This window comes from Rhamphochromis longiceps, linkage group LG23 (assembly GCF_057381845.1).
Source record: "Rhamphochromis longiceps isolate RC_006_pf linkage group LG23, R_longiceps_female_GT1.1, whole genome shotgun sequence".
In the NCBI taxonomy this organism is placed as follows: domain Eukaryota; kingdom Metazoa; phylum Chordata; class Actinopteri; order Cichliformes; family Cichlidae; genus Rhamphochromis; species Rhamphochromis longiceps.
Window position 1 is genome coordinate 45824693 of NC_140578.1, and position 19682 is coordinate 45844374.

Sequence of the window (19682 nt, forward strand, 5' to 3'; positions counted from 1 at the left end):
TGTCGTAAAATATTGTTCAGACAGAGATAAGTAGCAGACAGCTCCTTGGTAAGATACTCAAGTTCACTGAACCAACAACACATCAGCAGAATTTATGTGACACAATGTTTAAACATGTAAAAAAAAAAAGTGCTGTTTCGGCATGATCATTAACAGAGAAGACATCTTCTGACCTTTGTCTTTAGACCTCACATATTGTCCAGGAGTGTAGTGACGTTAATGATCAATGAATGACCATAAAAAACTACATCTCTAAAAAGAACAGAAGAGTTTGATGAAATTAAATTCAAATGTATTTTAAATTATCTAACAAAGATACACTACCTTTTCAAAAGAATTTACTCACCAATTCAAATCACTGAATTCAGGTTATGCAATCACTTTCATCGCCAAGTCTAGATGCAGTCTGCACACCTGCTTCTACAAACATTTGTGAAAGAATGGGTCACTTTCAGGTGCTAAATGAATTTCAGTGATGTACTGTGAAAGGATGTCACCTGTTCAACAAGTCCAGTTATAGTTCCAACTGCCAATCTGATGTATGAGTCTGGGTTTGGTGGTTGCCAGGAGAACAGTATTTATCTGGCTGCAGTGTGCCAAGTGTAAAGTTTGGTGGAGGGAGGATCATGGTGTGTGGTTGTTTTCAGGAATTGGGCTTGGCCCCTTAGGCTACGTTCACACTGCAGGTCTTAATGCTCAATTCCGATTTTTTTGATCAAATCCGATGTTTTTGTCTGCTCGTTCACACTACAAATAAAATGCGACAGCAAACGCGCTCTAGTGTGAACGCTCAAAGCGCCCGCATGCGCAAAAGAAGACGTCACACACAACACGCTCTGTTTAGACCCAGAGCAACAGTATTGTTTGACTGATGGCCTTAATATAAAAACTTGTTTCGGACTTTACGTTTCCCAATTTTGCTTTAAGTTATTTTGTTATTTACAAATAACCTAATAATGATCCTTGTTGGAGCTATTTGTTCTTTAAATTGGTTAAAGTTTGTTGTTAGTTTACTTATATTTTGGGGTTTATTTGTCGGTTAATATTTTGTTTTAAATGATTTGTTTGTTGTTATTTTGTTAAATTAGTTAGTAAGAGCTGTAGGGCCATTTTGTTTCTATAAATAAAGAGACTGGTATAGGACCAGCATGCATTGGGGTGGGCCTATGGTTTTTTACCAGAGCAGGAGAAGCAGCAGGAAGGATCTTGTTATTGCTTGCCAAGATGGATAAATAAACCAAAACTCTCAACTAAAATATTTGGACAATGGACTTCTTTTGCCTGCGTACGAAATATTACCTCAGTGCAGCAGTGGCTTGTGGACTTTAAGTTGTGGGACGTTTGATCTTACAAAAGTAAAGGAATTGCCACTACATAAAGTAAAAAACCATCCCGTGGACAAAGGAATAATCCTTCATTAATGGATATAAGGATTTCAAGGATCACCGTCGAACTCGAATAAATGTTATTGGATCGTCTGGTGAGTAATCCAGACGGATTTGATGTTGAGGCCTGGATCAACATGTCACTCGTTCGTCAAAGCTGGTGAGTGATAATATTGTTTAAGCCGTAAAGGAAAACGGTGAAGCTATTGGAGTTTAAAGACATAATTTCACTACAAAGACTGATGAACTGAGTTTTGACGTACTAAATTGGTGCAAAATTGGATCGCTAATTGAAACATGCCAACGCCCTCTGTGGAAATGTTTGTTCGCTGCAAAAGGCAGGTAAATGGATGTCATGTTTGTACTTTAGGCTATGGATTCTCAGTGTGCTGTACATCTTTATGAAGTTTGAAATAATCCAAGAGGACAATAAAAATGTCGGATATTAAGAGTAAACGAGAGGATGACACTGCGTTAAATTTACGCCAAAAGGTTTGGATTTGTATATAAAGACATGCCAAGAAAAGCGCAGTTCAATGTGTAAGCAAGCATCTAAGTACATGGGGAAAACTTCCGCTTTAATGACCTCATATGAGAACGTTAAGGAAGTGTGTTCTGAATTTGGGAAGTTTATTAAATGCTATCAAGATGCAAACGCTTTGCAAGAATCCTTTTTAAGTTTGCCACTGCCAGAAGATAAAGTGAAAAGGCAAAATGCACATTTTCAGTCGAAGATGACAGCATTCTCTGTTTTTATGGACAAAATAAAGGTTTGGTTGCAGGAGGCGGGCGAGCCGTACACTGAACAAAGCAATATTGTTCGTAATGATAAAGTTGTTGAAAGTTTGGATGAAATAAAACCTGAAGACAGTGTCTCTAATATCTCAAGTGTAAAACCACCTTCAAAAACATTGTCACAGCAAAGTCGAATTTCATCAACATCTTCCGCATGCATTAAAGCTGCGGCTGACAAGGCAGCGCTCATGGAGCGACTCGCTGCATTAAAGAAAAAACATTCTATCGAAGCGCAAGAGGAAAAACTGAGAAAAGAAAAGGAGAGATTATCCTTGGAAACAGAGCTGGCAGCCACTAATGCAAAGCTTCGTGTCTTAAAAATAAATTCAGTTTGTAGCTCTGAGCATTCTGATGGAATGAACTCTTATTTTGAAAGAGGGCACGTACAAGAAGCGCCTAGTTTAACTCCTTGTGCCGATACATTTGTTCCAACATCAAGAGATTACTCTGGTATAAATTCTGCATCTGAATCACAAGTAATCGTACCTAGACAAAGTCAAACCCAACATCAGGTTGATGATTCAGCTCAAGTGTTGAGACATCAGATCTTTTATCCTTGAAATATTCTTGAGGTGATAGTAAGCTGACTTTGTTATTGTCTTAATGTGTTTTTCTAAGTTTAGGTCTGCATCCATCACTACACCCAAATTTCTCGCCTGGTTTGTGGTTTTTAGATGTATAGATTGAAGTTCTCTGGTGACCTGTAATCGTTTTTCTTTGGCGCCAAAGACTATTACCTCAGTTTTGTTTTTGTTTAGCTGGAGAAAATTGTGGCACAACCAGTCATTAATTTCCTCAATGCATTTACCAAGACCCTGTACAGGGCCTCGGTCTCCTGGTGACATTGTGATATATATTTGTGTGTCATCTGCATAGCTGTGATAGTTTATTTTGTTGTTGTTTATAATCTGTGCCAGTGGGAGCATGGAGGATTTAAGCTTTCAAAATGGATCAGCAACAGTCGCACAGTGCTCATGTCAATCCCAGAGGAAAGAAGAGCAAAGGAAATTAAGGATCTGGATTTGGACACAGATCAACTTCCAGTTGAGAGAGCACTGGGTTTACAGTGGTGCATAGTAACAGACAAGTTCCAGTTCAGAACCTCCCTGCAGGACCGTCCAACAACCAGAAGGGGCATTTTGTCTGTGGTCAGCTCACTGTATGATCCTTTGGGAATCTTGTCTCCCTTCAGTATGCCAGCTAAACTGTTGCTACAAGAGCTTTGCCGACAAAATTTGAAGTGGGATGAAGTTATTCCCCACTCTCTTTCCCAGCGGTGGCGTGATTGGCTGGAGGATCTCCAGCTGATTTCAAAGTTCAAAGTGGAACGTTGCATTAAACCAAATTGCTTTGGAAGACCAGATGGGGCACAACTTCATCATTTTTCTGATGCAAGTCAAGATGGGTATGGAATGGTGTCATATTTAAAGTTGGAAAAGAATAACGTCACGCATGTTGCTTTTATCCTGGGAAAGGCTAGAGTTGCTCCTCTCAAGCAAACTACAATTCCCAGGTTGGAATTGACGGCTGCAGTTCTTGCAGTTCGGGGGGACAGGCTTCTGCAAAAGGAGCTGCAGGTCAGGTTGGAAAAATCAGTTTTTTGGACTGATAGTACAACAGTACTGAAATACATCTCCAATGAAACCAGAAGCTTCAATACTTTTGTTGCAAACAGAATTGCTGTCATTCAAGAAGCAACAGATGTGAAGCAGTGGAGATACGTTTCTTCTAAGGAGAATCCTGCAGATGACGCATCCAGAGGCATGAGAGCTGGGGATTTCCTCAAATGTAGGAGATGGATAAAAGGGCCAGAATTTCTCTATAAGTCAGAAAAGGAATGGCCTAAACTGGATGTGGAGTACAGTGTAATTTCTGCAGATGACCCAGAGCTCAAAAGGGACCTGACAATGAATGCCATTGTGAGGGAATTACAAAATCCTACCAGCTATTTTATCCTCTACTTCTCGTCTTGGGCAAAACTTAAAATCTCTGTAGCCTGGCTTTTAAAGATGAAAGAGGTCTTGGTGTTGTTGGCACAGAAGAGGAAAGAGTTGCTTGCTGCAGGTTTGAATAAGAATGATCCGGAAGGTCAGAAAGAAATGGGTGATGAAGGACTCCAAACAGTTTTCTGTGAGGTTGAAGCTATAATGAACGACAGACCCATTACTAAAGTTTCAGATGTCTCAAATGATCTTGAAGCACTGACACCCAATCACTTGTTGTTGCTGAAAAATAAACCAGTTTTTCCACCAGGACTGTTTCATCCAAGTGATTTGCATGTCAGGAAAAGGTGGAAACAGGTACAGTACATGGCAGAGTTGTTCTGGAAGAGATGGCTTTCTGAGTACCTACCTTTGATGCAAGAAAGACAAAAATGGATGAGGACTAAAAGATGTCTTATACCTGGAGATGTTGTTTTAATTGCAGACGCTACAGCTCCAAGAGGATCATGGATGATGGCGAAAGTCTTAAATGTAAACCAGGATGCAAAAGGCTTGGTGCGTTCTGTGAGACTACAAACAAGGACCAGTGTTTTGGAAAGGCCAGTGACGAAACTTATTTTGCTACTGGAAGCCTCATCGTGAAGAAAATCCTCAATGAAAATTAAGGATTTGTTTAAGGGAATAGCTCCTCCTTTTGGGACTTTAAAGTAATTGTGATTGTATGCACAATTAGGGGCCGGAGTGTTGGAGCTATTTGTTCTTTAAATTAGTTAAAGTTTGTTGTTAGTTTACTTATATTTTGGGGTTTATTTGTCGGTTAATATTTTGTTTTAAATGATTTGTTTGTTGTTATTTTGTTAAATTAGTTAGTAAGAGCTGTAGGGCCATTTTGTTTCTATAAATAAAGAGACTGGTATAGGACCAGCATGCATTGGGGTGGGCCTATGGTTTTTTACCAGAGCAGGAGAAGCAGCAGGAAGGATCTTGTTATTGCTTGCCAAGATGGATAAATAAACCAAAACTCTCAACTAAAATGTTTGGACAATGGACTTCTTTTGCCTGCGTACGAAATATTACCTCAGTGCAGCAGTGGCTTGTGGACTTTAAGTTGTGGGACGTTTGATCTTACAAAAGTAAAGGAATTGCCACTACAATCCTTATTGCTGTTTTAGAGAGGAGCGGTGCTTCGAAGGATAGTTGCAGATTTCTGTCAGAATCTGCAGATTATACAGTACAAATGAAATGTTCACGTTTTCTCCATCGTTGTCTTCCCAACAGTTTCACTGGATGGCCAGTAAGCGTTCGCGATGTCTTCTCTGGCGCTGACAATTGGCGTCTGTCTTGTGTCAGTGATGTAAAAGACGGATTTAGTGCGACATGACCGTCAAACAGCAGTCGCTTTCTGAAACATCAGATATGTATCGGATTCAGTACCACATACGAAAGTGACCCAGCTCGGATTTGAAAATATCGGATTTGTGCCGTTCACACTGTCATACCATGATCGGATATGGGTCGCATAGGGTCAAAAAAGTCGGATTTGATGCGCTTTCGCCTGCAGTGTGAACGTAGCCTTAGTTCTAGTGAAAGGAAGTCTTAATGCTTCAGCAAACCAAGACATTTTGGATAATTTCAGTTTGAGGATGGCCCTTTCCTGTTCCAACATGACTCCACACCAGTGCACAAAGTAAGATCTATAAAGACATGGATGAGCGAGTTTGGTGTGGAAGACTTGACTGGCCTTCACAGAGGCGAGCCAAATCTTCTCGTCCAACGTCAGTGTCTGTCCACACAAATGCACTTCTGGAAGAAAGGTCAAAAATACCCATAAACAAAAGGCAAAGAGTTGGCCGGCATCATGTTAAACCCTGTGGTTACGAATGAATGTCACTCATGTTCATCCCTGTAGCTTATAATTAAAATTGTGTGTGTGTGTGGGGGGGGGGCAGTTTCTTAACAAAAGCATTTCTGCTCTGAACTGGAAGAAAAAACCCTGAGTAGAAGCTCACATCAAGACAATAGCTCGGTTCACAGTAGCATCGCTCAGCTAACATGCTAACAGCACATTTGAGTTACTCACCCCCTCCCTTGCTGTGCTGAATCATAGCATAAGCGAATCACTCAGGACTCTCTAACCCCCTCCCTCCTGGCTCACAGCTCAAACGAGTTGAACGAATCACTCACTCACTCACCCCCTCCCTTCCTGTTACGAATCACTCACTCACCCCCTCCCTCCTGGCTCACAGCTTCTTCTTCTTCTTGGTTGGCAACCAATGTTAAGGCGCATTACCGCCCCCTGGCTCACAGCTCAGTGGACATTAAGATGAGAAAATATATATTTAACACAATTAAGGAAAATACCAATAAAATAAAAATAAATAAATGTTCCCTTTAGAATTTGTTTTGCTCTTTTTTGCTCTAAAGAAAATAGTTGTTTTCTTTTACAATCATACATCATGTCATACAGTGAAAGAAAGTGGTTGAATTTTTACTCTTTTATCTATGTCTTCTTCAACAGAACAACTAAAAAAGTGTTATCTGACCTCGCCTGAAGCAACAAGTCAAATCATCATCATCATCATCATCAACTTTATTTATAAAGCACTTTAAAACAACCACAGCTGACACAAAGTGCTGTACATTGGAACTGTAAAATAAAATTACATGAGATATAAATAAAAAACAAATAAAAGAAGAGTGAAATCATTAATTAAATAACTATTGCATTAAAAAAGAAACTAAGTCTCACTGAGGTTAAAAGCCAAGGAATAAAAGTGGGTTTTAAGACGTGATTTAAAAGTGGACAGTGAAGGGGCCTCTCTAACATGCATGGGCAAATTATTCCATAATTTTGGAGCCACAATAGAGAAGGCCCTGTCCCCTCTGAGCTTCCTCCTGGATCTTGGTACCTCCAGGAGCAGCTGGTCAGCTGACCTGAGAGACCGACAGGGTATGTGGGGATGAAGAAGCTCAGAGAGGTAAGGCGGGGCAAGACTGTGTAGGCATTTAAAAACAAACATAAGAATTTTTAAATTAACTCTAAAAGACACAGGCAGCCAGTGCAGAGAGGCCAGCACAGGGGTTATATGCTCTCTTTTTCGAGTTCCTGTTAGGAGTCGTGCAGCCGCATTTTGAACCAGCTGCAGACGTGAGAGCAATGACTGACTGACCCCCACATAAAGTGAGTTACAGTAGTCCAGGCGGGAAGAAATAAAAGCATGGATCACTGTTTCAAGGTGCTGCCTCGAAAGAAAAGATTTTAGTCTTGCCAGTCGCCTTAAATGATAAAAACTGGACTTCACCACTGCTCTGATTTGGTTGTCCAATTTAAAATCACTGTCCAACTTAAAACCAAGGTCAGTAACAACAGATTTAAAATAGACTTCCAGGGATCCTAAAACAACAGAGGAGGACTCACAGGGACCACTGGGTCCAAACACCAACACTTCTGTTTTCTTTTTATTAAAATTTAAAAAGTTTCGAGCCAACCAAGCTTTAATGTCATCTAGACATGTCAAGAGAGGTTTTATGGAGATGGCATCCTTGCGTTTTAGTGTCAAATAAATTTGGCAGTCATGGGCATAACAGTGAAATGAGATCCCATGCCTTCTAAGGATAGAACCCAGAGGCAGTAGATACAGAGAAAAGAGCAGTGGCCCTAAAATTGAGCCCTGTGGGACACCACATGACAGAGGAGCAGAAGACGATTCGTAACCGAGAAGGCTGACAGAGAAAGTTCTATCTGACAAATAAGACCTAAACCAATTGAGTGCAGTGCCACCAATACCCACTACATCATGTAATCGAGAAATTAAAATATTGTGGTCTACTGTGTCAAAGGCAGCAGTTAGGTCAAGCAAGACAAGAACAACATGGTTACCAGAATCACATGCCAGAAGGATGTCATTAAAAACCCTTAGTAATGCAGATTCTGTGCTGTGAAGGGTTTTAAAACCTGACTGAAAAACCTCAAAGATTCCATTTTCATCTAGAAAATCTTTCAGTTGACTAAAAACAATTTTCTCTAAAACCTTGGAGACTAAAGGCAGCTTGGAAATAGGCCTATAGTTCGCTAAAACTGTGTGATCAAGGCCAGGTTTCTTAAGCAGTGGCTGTACTACTGCATGTTTGAAATTTGCAGGAACCAGCCATGCTAGCAGCCTCAGAGAACAACACCAAGGAGGAGGCCTCATCTAAAGTATAGCTGTTGTATGAAGGCTTGTGTGTTCTCTCACCACAAATTATTTAAATATTAAATACTAAAAATGACAACTTTGTTTGCTCAAAAGCTCCCAGTCAAAGTGGATGCTGTATAACAGAGTTACAATCTGAACAGTTCATCTTATGTGGATGCAAAATGCCCTGCTGCTTATTCAAAAAAAAGTTTAAGTTGGCTGGAAGATAACTTCTCTCATCTGAACTGACAGCAGCATAGTGATGAGAAACTATCGGTTGATGTCAGCAGACAAAAGAAAAACATCACCAAGAAAACGGCATGAGTTCGATCAAATAATTTAAAAAGTGAAACTGAAGATACAGATTACAGGAAGCAGAATATTACCAGGAAAAGTATTTACTGGTATGTGCGAGTTATAGAAAAAAGGATTTTAACAGTATTTGACATGATAATTTAAATGGCATCCTCCAGAATTTATCCAAAAGTTTTTCACTTGGAAAGTTGTGACACCGTTAATCTAATGTAAATGCAATTCAAAGCTGAAAGTCAAGTTTAGATTATCCAATATACACAACCGCCTGGGGTAACCATGCTGTACAGAATGTAACAAATACTTAAAAGTAATCAGTTTCACTAATCTAAAATGACAGGCATCTTTGTGAGGATGAAAAGGTCACAACAGCCACATATGCAAGTATAGAAAGAAGAAAGAAAGAAAAGAAAGTTTGAACACAATAAAGAATATCTTTGTGATTTTGTCGTTATTTTTGCTTCTGCACTTAAATGTATTATGATATTAAATGTGTTTTCCAGTGGTGATAATGCTACATCTATAATGCTTTACAGCTTATTCAAAAAGATTTTGACGACACAAACATGACTGCTTGGGTATGAATGAAGTAATTATGAGCACTAGGTTGTAACAGTTGAGAGATAAGTAACAGACAGCTCTGCTCTGTGAATTATTCAAAGTCACTGAGTCAATGCCACATCTGCATCTCACATACGACTTGTTGTACATTGTGTTTTAAAGTGTAAAACACCACCTGAAATGGTTAGAACAGCTTGTTGTTGGATGTGATCATGAACACATGATCTTTTTTTTATCCATTGTGCTTCAGACAGTTACATAATACACAACATTTTCTCTAATTTGCAAAAATGGACTTCGTTTAAACTGACATAAAAATGCTGAAATAAATGTGCCTTTAAACTGGCAGGTGCACAAAAACATGTTAAAGGAAACTCTATAATGATACTTATAATCTTCATGCAGCAATAAAAACATGACACTGTAGCATGTGTAAAAGGACAAACAGCGCCCTCTGCAGCTTGTAGAAGGAAGTGCCCAAGCGGTCTCCCATCCAAGTAGAAAGAGATTTTCATATCGGGAGTGTTCAGCATGCATGAGGCATGTCAGTCATCACTATAAGAACCACGGAGTGTTTTATGTCCATAGAAATACATGACGTAACTCTGAATACAAACACACAACAACAACAACAACAACAATAATAATAATAAAAAGAAGAAGAACAAGACTGTATAGCAGGGCTCTTATCCAGGAAGGGAGATCAACAAACTCAAAAGAAACTCCGAATTGATAAACGCTGAGCGTCCAGAACAGCTGATCAGAGTTAGTTTAATCAACTCTGAGTATGCCCACCCTGAGGTAAGCACGTGCGTGATACCATTTTTTTTTAACCCAATCCAAAATCCAAAAGCCTATGATTCACCATGGAAACCGGGCAGAGAAAACGCTCGGCTTACTTCACCCCACTTGAAATAGATATTCTGCTGAGTGTATATGGAGAGTACGAACACATTTTTAGCAAGAAAGGCAACACGGCTGCAGCAGCAAAGGAGAGAGAACTGGCGTGGGAGAGAATTGCAGCGCGTGTAAATGCGTGAGTTGAAACGGTAAATACTAGTCAATACAATCCTGAGATGCATTTACAGGCGAATTTTTACTCATAATTTTAATTAAGGTGCAATACGGGAACAAAAAGGACTTGGCAGCAGCTGAAAATGAAATATAAAAACATAGTTCAAACAGGTAAGGCCCACTTTTTCTTTTGTATATGAGTCCATAAATGTTTTTTTTTAAACCCACAGGCCTAATATCCTGCTCAGATTAACATATGGCTTCAATTTAGCTAACAGAAAGAAGGCAGAGGCTCGCAAAGTGGTTGAAGGGGCACCTCCATCCATGCTGACGGAGGCAGAACAGTTTTCCAAGAGTAAGGATACTGGATGCCCGGTGGCTGAGCCCGTCACCCCACAGAGCGCAAGTGTCTGCATAAAATGTAATTATTTATAGCACACACATACATGAAATTTGAATATGTGGGATGAAATTCTCATTTCCTTCCTTTTTATAAACATAACCAAGTAAATTTTAGTGCCAACAGTTTAAGTGTTAAAGTGAATGAAAATTTAATGAATTACTGAGTGAAGTAAAAGGCAAAGCATAAAGGTTCAAATGCAACAAACAAACCAAAAATCGAATTCATTTATATCTCTTTAAAAAATAACTAAAAAGAAGCAATACTTCAGGAACCATCACACCCAGACTCTTTGGCCACGTCTGACCAAAGTACATAGTGAGTTATACTACAAATTACAATTCACAAGTGTTTGAAATGGGATCATTTCTGTCTGCATTGTCTCAACTAAAGGTTCAGTACATTTGGTGAAACAGTAGCTAAATTTCTTCATCAGCAGTGCAGTACTGATCCTTGTTACTAGTATTAGCTTGGACATGCATTTTCCATAATGTCTTTATTACTTAGGAATGCTGTTCCCTGCTGACTTATTCATAATGCCATCATGTGCTATAACACATCTGCATATTTATTTCAACAGTTGCTGATGGCCTTGATGAGACTCCTACTTCAGCAGAAGCATTTCCATCCCTTCCATCTGTAAGTAGGTGACTGAGTGCTCCTGAGATATTTCTAAAGAAAGGTTTCTAAAACAGAATGTTGCTCTTCATCACAGGAAGCAGACGAAGATGACGATAAGGATACATTATCTGCTGAGATAGAACCAGATAGACCTAGTGAGGTACACACCATGACAGTAGAGGTATGTTTTAGTCGTGTGTTCTTGTATTTGAAATGTGCAGTGAAGTGATGACGATGACTGGAAAACAACCTTCATATTCATGTTTTTATCTTTTAAATTAACAGAGCAAGGCCGAACATTATCAAGAGGAAGCTCCATCAACTACCCCAGCACATATTAACACAGTGAGACGTTCAATGCCATTCTGCATTTTCATAGCTTTATTTAAACTGCACCATGCATACATTTCAAGCCATTCTTACATTTTACAGTTACCAGTTAAAGAAATTTACAAAATGCACCTCATCCAAACAATGACAAAAACTGACAAAGAAATCACATACTTGGATCGTCAGATTAGAAAGACAGATCTGGAAATTGAATTACTGGAGCACCAGCTAGAGGTGGGTAACATGTTACAGGTGGTTACTCTCAGATAAATCCACAAATGATAATGGCTGGTTTTGTATTTGTAGGAAATAAAGAAGAACAAATAAAATGTTGAATAAAGAGTCCTGATTTATCCTCTGGGGGTGGGGTAAACTAATCTGAAAAGCGATTTTAGCAAATGGTTTCTCTGACAGCTCTTGCATCATGAACATTTTCAGGGTGAACAGGATCCTCTTCCCCAGGTTCATCCACTCATATGGCAGGGTGCTGCTAAGAGAGGCAATATTATGGAGAACAACACATGCCACAATGATGTCGCATGTTCTCTCTGATGATACCTTGAGTCTATGCAGGCACTGGAACCAGGATTTGAATATTCCTAGAGTCATGTCCACCCAGAGATGGGGAAGTTTAATTACAGCAGCTACAATCCCAAGTATAATCATGAAGTATAACTGAAGGATTTGTACATCAGTCACCTGCTGTGCTACAGAATTCCTCTTTAATACTCCTTCTTACCTTACGAGATTTCTTATTTGGAATACTACAAAATTTTGTAGCTCATGTGTAAGAGAAAAGTAAATCTTTCTAACTGGTGCATAGTTTGTGTCATAAAGGAAACCCCTGATGGTGACAAAGCAAATTGCCACACAAAGAGGTTAGTCTGATGTGAAAAGCACGACCTCGCTGTGTTATATTTGATATGTATAGGGTTGGAGCAAAATGTTCGTAATGGAGACATTCAACGAGATGCTCATCTGGGAATGAAAAAAACTTCTAATCAGGGTGTCACGCACAGAGATCTGAAAGATCTTCCGGGGATGGTGACACTATATAGGCAGCGATTTTATACCTGTTAATCTCTAAGATAGATCTTAATCTGCTCTGGTGCAGGTTTGGTTCAAGGCAGGCATGTGCAATAGTGCAACTTCTGGTACTGATCGGATGCTAAGTAATTACATGGCCGGTACCAATACCGATATTTTGATCTTACAAAGGCAGCTTATGTCTGGGTGAGCAGTGCGTCATGACTTATGAGATTAATCATCAAGTTACAAATTCTTAACACATTTTAATGAGCACTAAATCACTGTTAACACAACAAAACACACCTCAGGTTTTCAGGTTTTTTTGAAACTGGGGTTTTTGGAGACCTGAAATGTAAACATACCTGTCTCTTAAGGAGTTTGTGTTAACTTCCATTGTTTAAAAGCGAGGCTATAAATAAAATAGATGTGACAGTCAGTGCAAAAAAGTTCTGACATTTTTCACAGTACAGCTACAGTGGGCTACATACTGGACATAGAGGACTGAAACAAAATATCAGCCCTGTTATGCTAGTATCGACCCAATACGTGTTGGTATGGATACAATAGACTTTGTTTTAACTGAAATAAGCAGTATTTGTTTTGATCTGCTCACCTCTGATTCACAGCATAAGTTACCATGGGGATTTAGTCCTGTGAGAAGTGAACCCCCTTCATAGTATAGGTAACCCTGAAGTTACCTACATAAGACAAAATCCTGCTTTGTAGTTTAAGCTTCTGCTCCGGTATCAGGTTATATTTGTTTCGATCTGCTCGCCTCTAATTCACAGCATAGCTTACCATGGTGATTAAGCCAGGTAAAACTTTCATACTACTGAAAGCTCAGATTTAAAGCTCAATACAGCCAAGCTGACTTTGCTCTGTACTTCAACGCATCTGTCCAGTTTTTTTTCTTTTCTTTTCCATCATGGACTGTATGGTTTCATACAGTTGTGTTTTTCACGAGAGACCCCTGAAGGCCACACTGATTGGAATCTCGGAGCAGCTGAGAGACAAACACACTGAGCCCGGAGAGCGACGGGAAATGGTTTTGGAAACAGCGGCGTGTTATGAAAGCAGCCGGGAAAGCGCGTACCTGCAGGTGTTATACTTATAGCTGCCTGCCACAGGTAAGTTTCACTCCGCCACAGTGGTAACTCTGCTAGCTGATGGGAAGAAGCTGTTAACTCCCAAGTGAGACCCTAAACTGTACTATTCACAAATGTGTAGTTTTATTTTAGTACATTTAAAAAGTTGTTTTACCTCGAAAATCTGTAATTTGTCACATTTCTTGTACGCAAACGGTTTTACTCCACAAATGAGCTGAACAGTCATGTTTTCAGCAGTCTAAGTAGTTTGCCCTCGGGTTATTCTTCTGTTTTTTCGTTTACATAAAGCACTGAGTGGTTTTTCTCCCCCTGAGCCTTACTTTCTGTGGAGAACTTGGCATGCCACAAGAAACAGGCAAATTAGTTAACGGTGTCCAGAAATCTTTTTATTACTTTTCTGTGTCAGTTGTTATTTGCTTGTTTCCAGGGTAGAGTCATCAATATATTTTTGCTTTGCTTTGTGTTACGAAATGGACATTCCTGCTGCTTTGCTATCATCTTAGCTAACTGACCTTAGTCATAGAGGCTATAAAATGGAGAGAATGGAACGAATCGCTCTTTGGGTGTAGGACCTTGTTGCATTGACCGTCTGCTGACATTTGGCCATGAACCTAAGAGCCTCACTGCTGCTATTACCCCCACCCTCTGATGAACCCCACGCACCCTATGCATTGCTATAGCATGTTTCATTATTTGCAGGGTATTGTGAATGACTCTAGTATGTGTGCTTTGAACTCCACTATCATATTAGACATTCTTTAAATCCATAGGGAGCAATCCATTCTAATATTGAACTGCTGAAAGCTTGCATCATAAAGAGACCTTAGTTTAAGAGGCAGTTCTTGGAGCAGCTTGAGCTGAATTCAGTAGGTTGTAATACCTTGTGCAGTTGTGATAATGCTCAAAATGATTTATGAAGGAAAATCTCATCATCTAGTGTCTGTTGTTTGTTTTGATAGTCTTCAGTAGTGATCTGGTCCCTGTACTAAAGACTGAGTTCATCATACCCAGGGTGCCATTCTGTTATCTGGCTTCTCTTTAGTGTAACATCAACAATCAGTGGGAACAGGCACACAGTGCTGGTTATCAGATTGCTAAGTTAACCCAATCACAAAAATGAAGTTTACTGGCAGCAGAATTGACGATAAAATTATGCTATAGTAAAGATATGAAACTGTTACGCCCAATACAGACCGAAAATAACACTGCTGCCCCAGACACACCAGCTGAGTGAGAGAAAAAGCAGTTTACAGTAGTTTAGTATTAAAAGAAACCAGAATAAACACGTAGGCTTAGTCTGCATTCAAAGGCATTTTTAAATCTGCTTGGAAGACCCACTTTTTCTGTGTGGCGTTTGACCAAGTGTGAAATTTTATTGTTTTATTTTATTGTGTCAATCCATGTTTTTGTGTCTTGCACTTTTAAAAAAAATAAAAAAATTCTTATATATAATTGTAACTGTTTGGTGCTTTATAAATAAAACCTGGCTCAGCTTTGTATCTTTAGTTCATCTATCCACCAGATTTCTGTGGTCACAGGAAAGATAACTTCACCAGCTCAAAGTTCAAACTCATAATCTGATTACAGAATACCTGCACGTTGTTAACGTAGGAAACATCGGAACTTTTGTGATTCTGTTTACTCTTAATTTCTTAGTTTTGATTCCCCTTCTGTGATTTGCTTTGCTTTTGCACACATTTTTTTTTTTTCATAATTTCCCAGGTTTTTGCCAACAATAATGCTCAAAAGTCACACAGTTTAAAACAAAACAACTGTCTGGTTCACAACAAACAACTATTCAGACTGGTACTCTGCTGGGCCCCAGCAATTAGAAACTGAACAAAACACTTCAGTGTATGGAGGATGTTTGTGTCGTTGGAGAAACTGTAAAATCTGATTTATTTTTATTCACACCTGTGAGATACATTATCAAACTTAAACTCTAAACAGGGACAAAGATACAGTGACTTGTGTTGATCAGATTTAAATTCAAACTACAATATTGTCATAAATCATAAAGTAAATGTTCACCATTCTAGAAGCAATAAATAAAATGAGCCACAACTCACTGAGTTGTTTTTGTTATTTTTAAATTAAGTATTAATAATATTGTTGGTAGAGCCTCTGTCATCTCATTAACTCCACTTTTACTCTCCCTCTCTGCATGCAGCAGGTTTAAAGGTTGTCCTGAATGAAATGGCAGAAGGGTACGACTGGTTCACCAACCAAAGAAAATCTCCACCTGCTTCCTATTCCCCTCTTTCATGTCATGACAGCGGCTCCATCCAAAAATGTCTGCCAGTGAAAACTCTGCAGCCTTTCTCGAATGATGGTAAAATTGAGCATGACGAAGACTCTGGGGGCCGTCAGTTGAATGAGGGTCCTTCGCCTCATTTGTATGAGGAACTTTTCTGTGCCGGTCAAACTTCCATCCCTCTGGGCCATCTGGCCAGTGCCCTCATGACCTCGTCTGGGCTGAAGACTGATGTGGTGAAACAAGGTTACCTGGGGAAGCTGGAGCGGAACCACAAGAGATATTTTGTCCTCAGAGCAGGGAGTCACACTGGGCCGAGCCGACTCGAGTGGTACAAGAGCCAGGAGAAGTTCATGGCAAAGGAGAAGTCTTCTGGCAAAGCTGCGCTGTTTGGGTCGAGCAAACAAGGGTCTGTAAAAGTGACTTTATATGTGAAGCATATGATACAGCACCCTCAAATTGATGTTTTTAGTAGTTTCTTTATAAATCTCTAAATAATAATACAGTTAAAAATATTTCAACTATTAGCAGGTAGTCCTAAATTTAAAAAGTATGATACTCAAAACATGTGTCCAAAAATAGGTGTGTTTGTAGAGGGTTTATAGGATGTATGTCTTTCATTTTCATCTGAAGAAGCATTAAAATCTAACTGTATTTAATTCCCCAGAGTGATTTACTTGCGGTGCTGTCTTGGCGTGAGCCGGATTGCCAGTTCCCGGAAAGGCCACACTGTGGCGTTGTATCCCAAGGATCAGACCATGGTGCTGGTGATGGAGGACCAGAAGGAGCAGGAGGATTGGTATGTAGCCCTTAAGAAACTGATGGAGGAAGAGCAAAACGATGAAGAGTATGGCGAAGGGGCTGATGAAGATGATGATGGCTATTGCACTCTGCCCCCTGCTGCTTTCTTTAAAGAGGTTAGAGCACTTTTCGGTTGTAGTTAAGATCATAAGCAGTTGATTAAATATACTGAATTTAATAACATCTTGATCAAAGCGAGTAGCTTCCCTGATACTCAGAATCAATCAGAAATGGCAAATATGACAACCTTATTCTCAATAGGACACATTTATGCCACACAAGTGCTGTACCTCCTTCAAAAAGAAACCTAATCTAATGATTAAACATAAAAAAGGACTGTGCAGAATTCATATTTTCATCAGATGGCTGCTTTGACACCCTCAGTCAATTCAAAATAGTAATTAAAAAAACCTCCAAGCTGTCTTGCTCCAACCTGTTTCTGTCACATTGTCTAAGGTTTGGCCCATTACGGTGAAGCCCAGAGGTCTGGGTAGTTCCAAGTCCCTCACTGGTGAGAATCGGCTCTGCCTCACAGCAACATCTCTGATCTTGGTGAGAGTGGGTGCAGGAAATGATTTGCCATCCGTCACGATACCTTTGTTGAGCGTTCGCCGCTTTGGCCACTTGGAGGGCTTGTTCTACTTGGAGCTCGGCAGGTCTGCACCAAATGGTCCTGGAGAGATTTGGATGGAAACAAATGACCAAGGTAATTAAACAAACAAAAAATGTTGTGTTGAGGCCTGACTGGACAAAAGTAAAGAGTGTGACTCATCCTGGTGTATATGTTCTTTACAGGAAACAGAATACTGGCCCAGCATATTCACGAGGCAGTTCGGGAGGCAGTTCGGGCACTAAGAGTTCTTCCAGAGTTGAGCTGCTCTCCAGTCTCCAGTCAGAGTCAGAATAAAGGCCTTCTGGCCTCAAAACGCTGCAGACCTAAATACAGAAACAGAATGGTGAATGTAAGACCACAGCGTCCCTTAGTCTTGTTCCCCAGAAGTCCTGACATACAGACTAGTCCTGCACAGTCTTGTGTAAAGCCCCTCGAACCAGACGAAACAAATCCTGAATCGTCTCCAAGCTCGAGCTTTAATTTCAGCCCTTGCAGATCTCAGAATAGGTCCATTTCTGAAACTTGGAGTGACATGGAAATGAAGATGGACCAATGTGATGCCGCAGCCTGTGAGATGCAGGAGTCCGTTGACGACAGGGAGGGACTGGGATACATGGTCATGTCCCCTCATGTTAGCCGCAGCTCATCTGTGTTATCTCATGATGACTATGTTACCATGGCAAGCCCACATAAAAATAGCCAGCCAGCTTACTCGTCATCCTCTGCTTCTCTGCAGACATCATTCATCAGGCAAGTCTTTTTCTTACCTATATTGGTACTAGCAGAATATATGATCTTGAAACAATGGCTGAAATACTTTTGACAGAGGGTACCGCAAATAAAAATGTCAGAATTGATCAACATGTTTTTTGTTTTGTTGTTTTGGTTCACCTTGGCTGCTAGTTGTGTAATTTCTAGAGTAAAACTTTTGTCGTTTTAGCTCCTCCTCTGACAGCAGCTCTCCCCTGGACCCGCCTCATCATCTGACCAATGAGCACAGTCGGCCACACTGGCTGATGACACCAGCCCAACAGTCAAAAATGGATGCTGACCAATCGCAGATGAGCATCAGTTGCTCCACCGAACCACAAGTTGATACAAAGCAGGAAGGCAGTAAAAGCTCAGCACAGACTGGAGTCACTTCTCCTTTAGGGGGCATTGATGGGTCCGACCTGAAAATTCCATTTGTCACATTTGGATCAGGCTGTAGTGGGCCGATCCAGGCTAGTTTCAACTTGGATACAGATCAGTCTAGTCAATTCCAAGCTGTACCAGGCCAGTCTAGTATTAGAAGATGCTGGCTGTCATTGCTTCTGCCTGCTTGCCTTCAAGCTGAGGACGCATCCTGAGTGTTTGTAATGATTTAATGTTTTGTTTGAATCTCAGTAGTGTAAAGAAAAGCTGATTATTTATAGGTCACTTTACAAATGAAAAACTTGAAAATTAAAAGAAATATTTCAGTGAGATTGTTGCTGACACTTGTTGCACTTGATCACTTGCAGTCGTTGCACATGAAAAGAGAAGCTGGGACTAACGTCTTTACACAGTTTAGTAATGAGTATACTTTTGAGAAAAATAAAGTTGTTGTTTTACAGTTTGTCTGTAAAAGCGCACAGTGTGCCTCTTTTTGTCAGTGGGTGTTGTTTTGGGGGGTTTCTTCTGCTTGGAGTCTTGTTGTTTCGTGGAGGAAAAAAATTGTTAAATAAAATGACATAAATTGAGTTTTTCTAAAAGTTTTTCTTCCCCTGTTTGGTAAAAAAATTGTAAATGCCAGTTGATAAAATGCAAGTGATGCATTATATCTAATCCGTCTGTTAACACGTCACTAACTGTTCTCTAGCAAGACTTTAACACAACATATTAAAACTATATTTAAAACTGTAGGGAATTAAGTGTTGAGTGGCCGGTGACTGTTAAGCTTATTTCTAGCTTCAAAATAGATTTTTAATATGCTACCATGTTGATGGATTTGTGAACATGTATATCATATGCACAACTGTGTGTGGCCTATCTCCATTCAAATAAAGTGTAGTACTCTACAATACTCTAATTAAATTCAAATGTAGGAACATTTCCTATTCCTGTATCAATACAATGAGGACAATGACCTAACACTGTTGTATTGCAACATGGAGTAGTGTCCAAAAGCCACCCCCTTATTTCTTTATATTCTGCTAGGAAAATGGGTGCAATGAACCATTTGCAAGCATACATGGAAATACAGGATGTAACGCAAAAACAGTTGTAGTACTTTAATGCTCAGCACAGCCTGAAGTATTTTAGGCAGCTTTTAAGTAGTCTTCAGGAATAGAAGGACACTCAAAGCTCTTCTTTGGATGAGAA

The 19682-nt window shown here is 39.8% G+C and overlaps 2 protein-coding genes and 1 pseudogene across 3 annotated transcripts; all 3 read left to right on the forward strand.

The window, feature by feature from the left end:
• Window positions 1–350: 350 nt before the first annotated feature.
• LOC146642899 (uncharacterized) lies at window positions 351–3239 on the forward strand (annotated as a pseudogene).
• Window positions 3240–10037: 6798 nt separating this feature from the next.
• On the forward strand, window positions 10038–11806 carry LOC146642900 (uncharacterized). Its single transcript, XM_085397407.1, has 6 exons — window positions 10038–10207; window positions 10289–10356; window positions 10457–10606; window positions 11166–11224; window positions 11301–11387; window positions 11492–11806. The coding sequence occupies exons 1-6, from the start codon at window positions 10038–10040 to the stop codon at window positions 11804–11806; spliced, it is 849 nt and encodes a 282-aa protein (XP_085253533.1).
• Window positions 11807–13289: 1483 nt separating this feature from the next.
• On the forward strand, window positions 13290–19042 carry LOC146642901 (uncharacterized). 2 transcript variants are annotated; one of them, XM_085398647.1, is made up of 6 exons: window positions 13290–13692; window positions 15842–16334; window positions 16593–16842; window positions 17183–17432; window positions 17522–18089; window positions 18280–19042. In XM_085398647.1, exons 2-6 carry the CDS (start codon window positions 15868–15870, stop codon window positions 18686–18688), a joined length of 1944 nt encoding a protein of 647 aa, XP_085254773.1. In that variant the 5' UTR covers window positions 13290–13692; window positions 15842–15867; the 3' UTR covers window positions 18689–19042. The 2 variants fall into 2 exon arrangements, with proteins under 2 accessions (XP_085254773.1, XP_085254775.1); XM_085398649.1 differs by having other exon boundaries at window positions 15845–16334.
• The last annotated feature ends 640 nt before the right edge of the window (window positions 19043–19682 follow it).

Bases quoted from the DNA above. Each gene is read 5' to 3' on its own strand.
- LOC146642900 (XM_085397407.1), top strand. From the start codon at position 10,038: ATGGAAACCGGGCAGAGAAAACGCTCGGCTTACTTCACCCCACTTGAA. The intron at 10,208-10,288 runs GTGAGTTGAAAC...ATTTTAATTAAG, and splicing joins ATTGCAGCGCGTGTAAATGC to GTGCAATACGGGAACAAAAA. The intron at 10,357-10,456 runs GTAAGGCCCACT...GCTTCAATTTAG, and splicing joins TAAAAACATAGTTCAAACAG to CTAACAGAAAGAAGGCAGAG.
- LOC146642901 (XM_085398647.1), top strand. From the start codon at position 15,868: ATGGCAGAAGGGTACGACTGGTTCACCAACCAAAGAAAATCTCCACCT. The intron at 16,843-17,182 runs GTTAGAGCACTT...ACATTGTCTAAG, and splicing joins CTGCTGCTTTCTTTAAAGAG to GTTTGGCCCATTACGGTGAA. The intron at 17,433-17,521 runs GTAATTAAACAA...TGTTCTTTACAG, and splicing joins GATGGAAACAAATGACCAAG to GAAACAGAATACTGGCCCAG.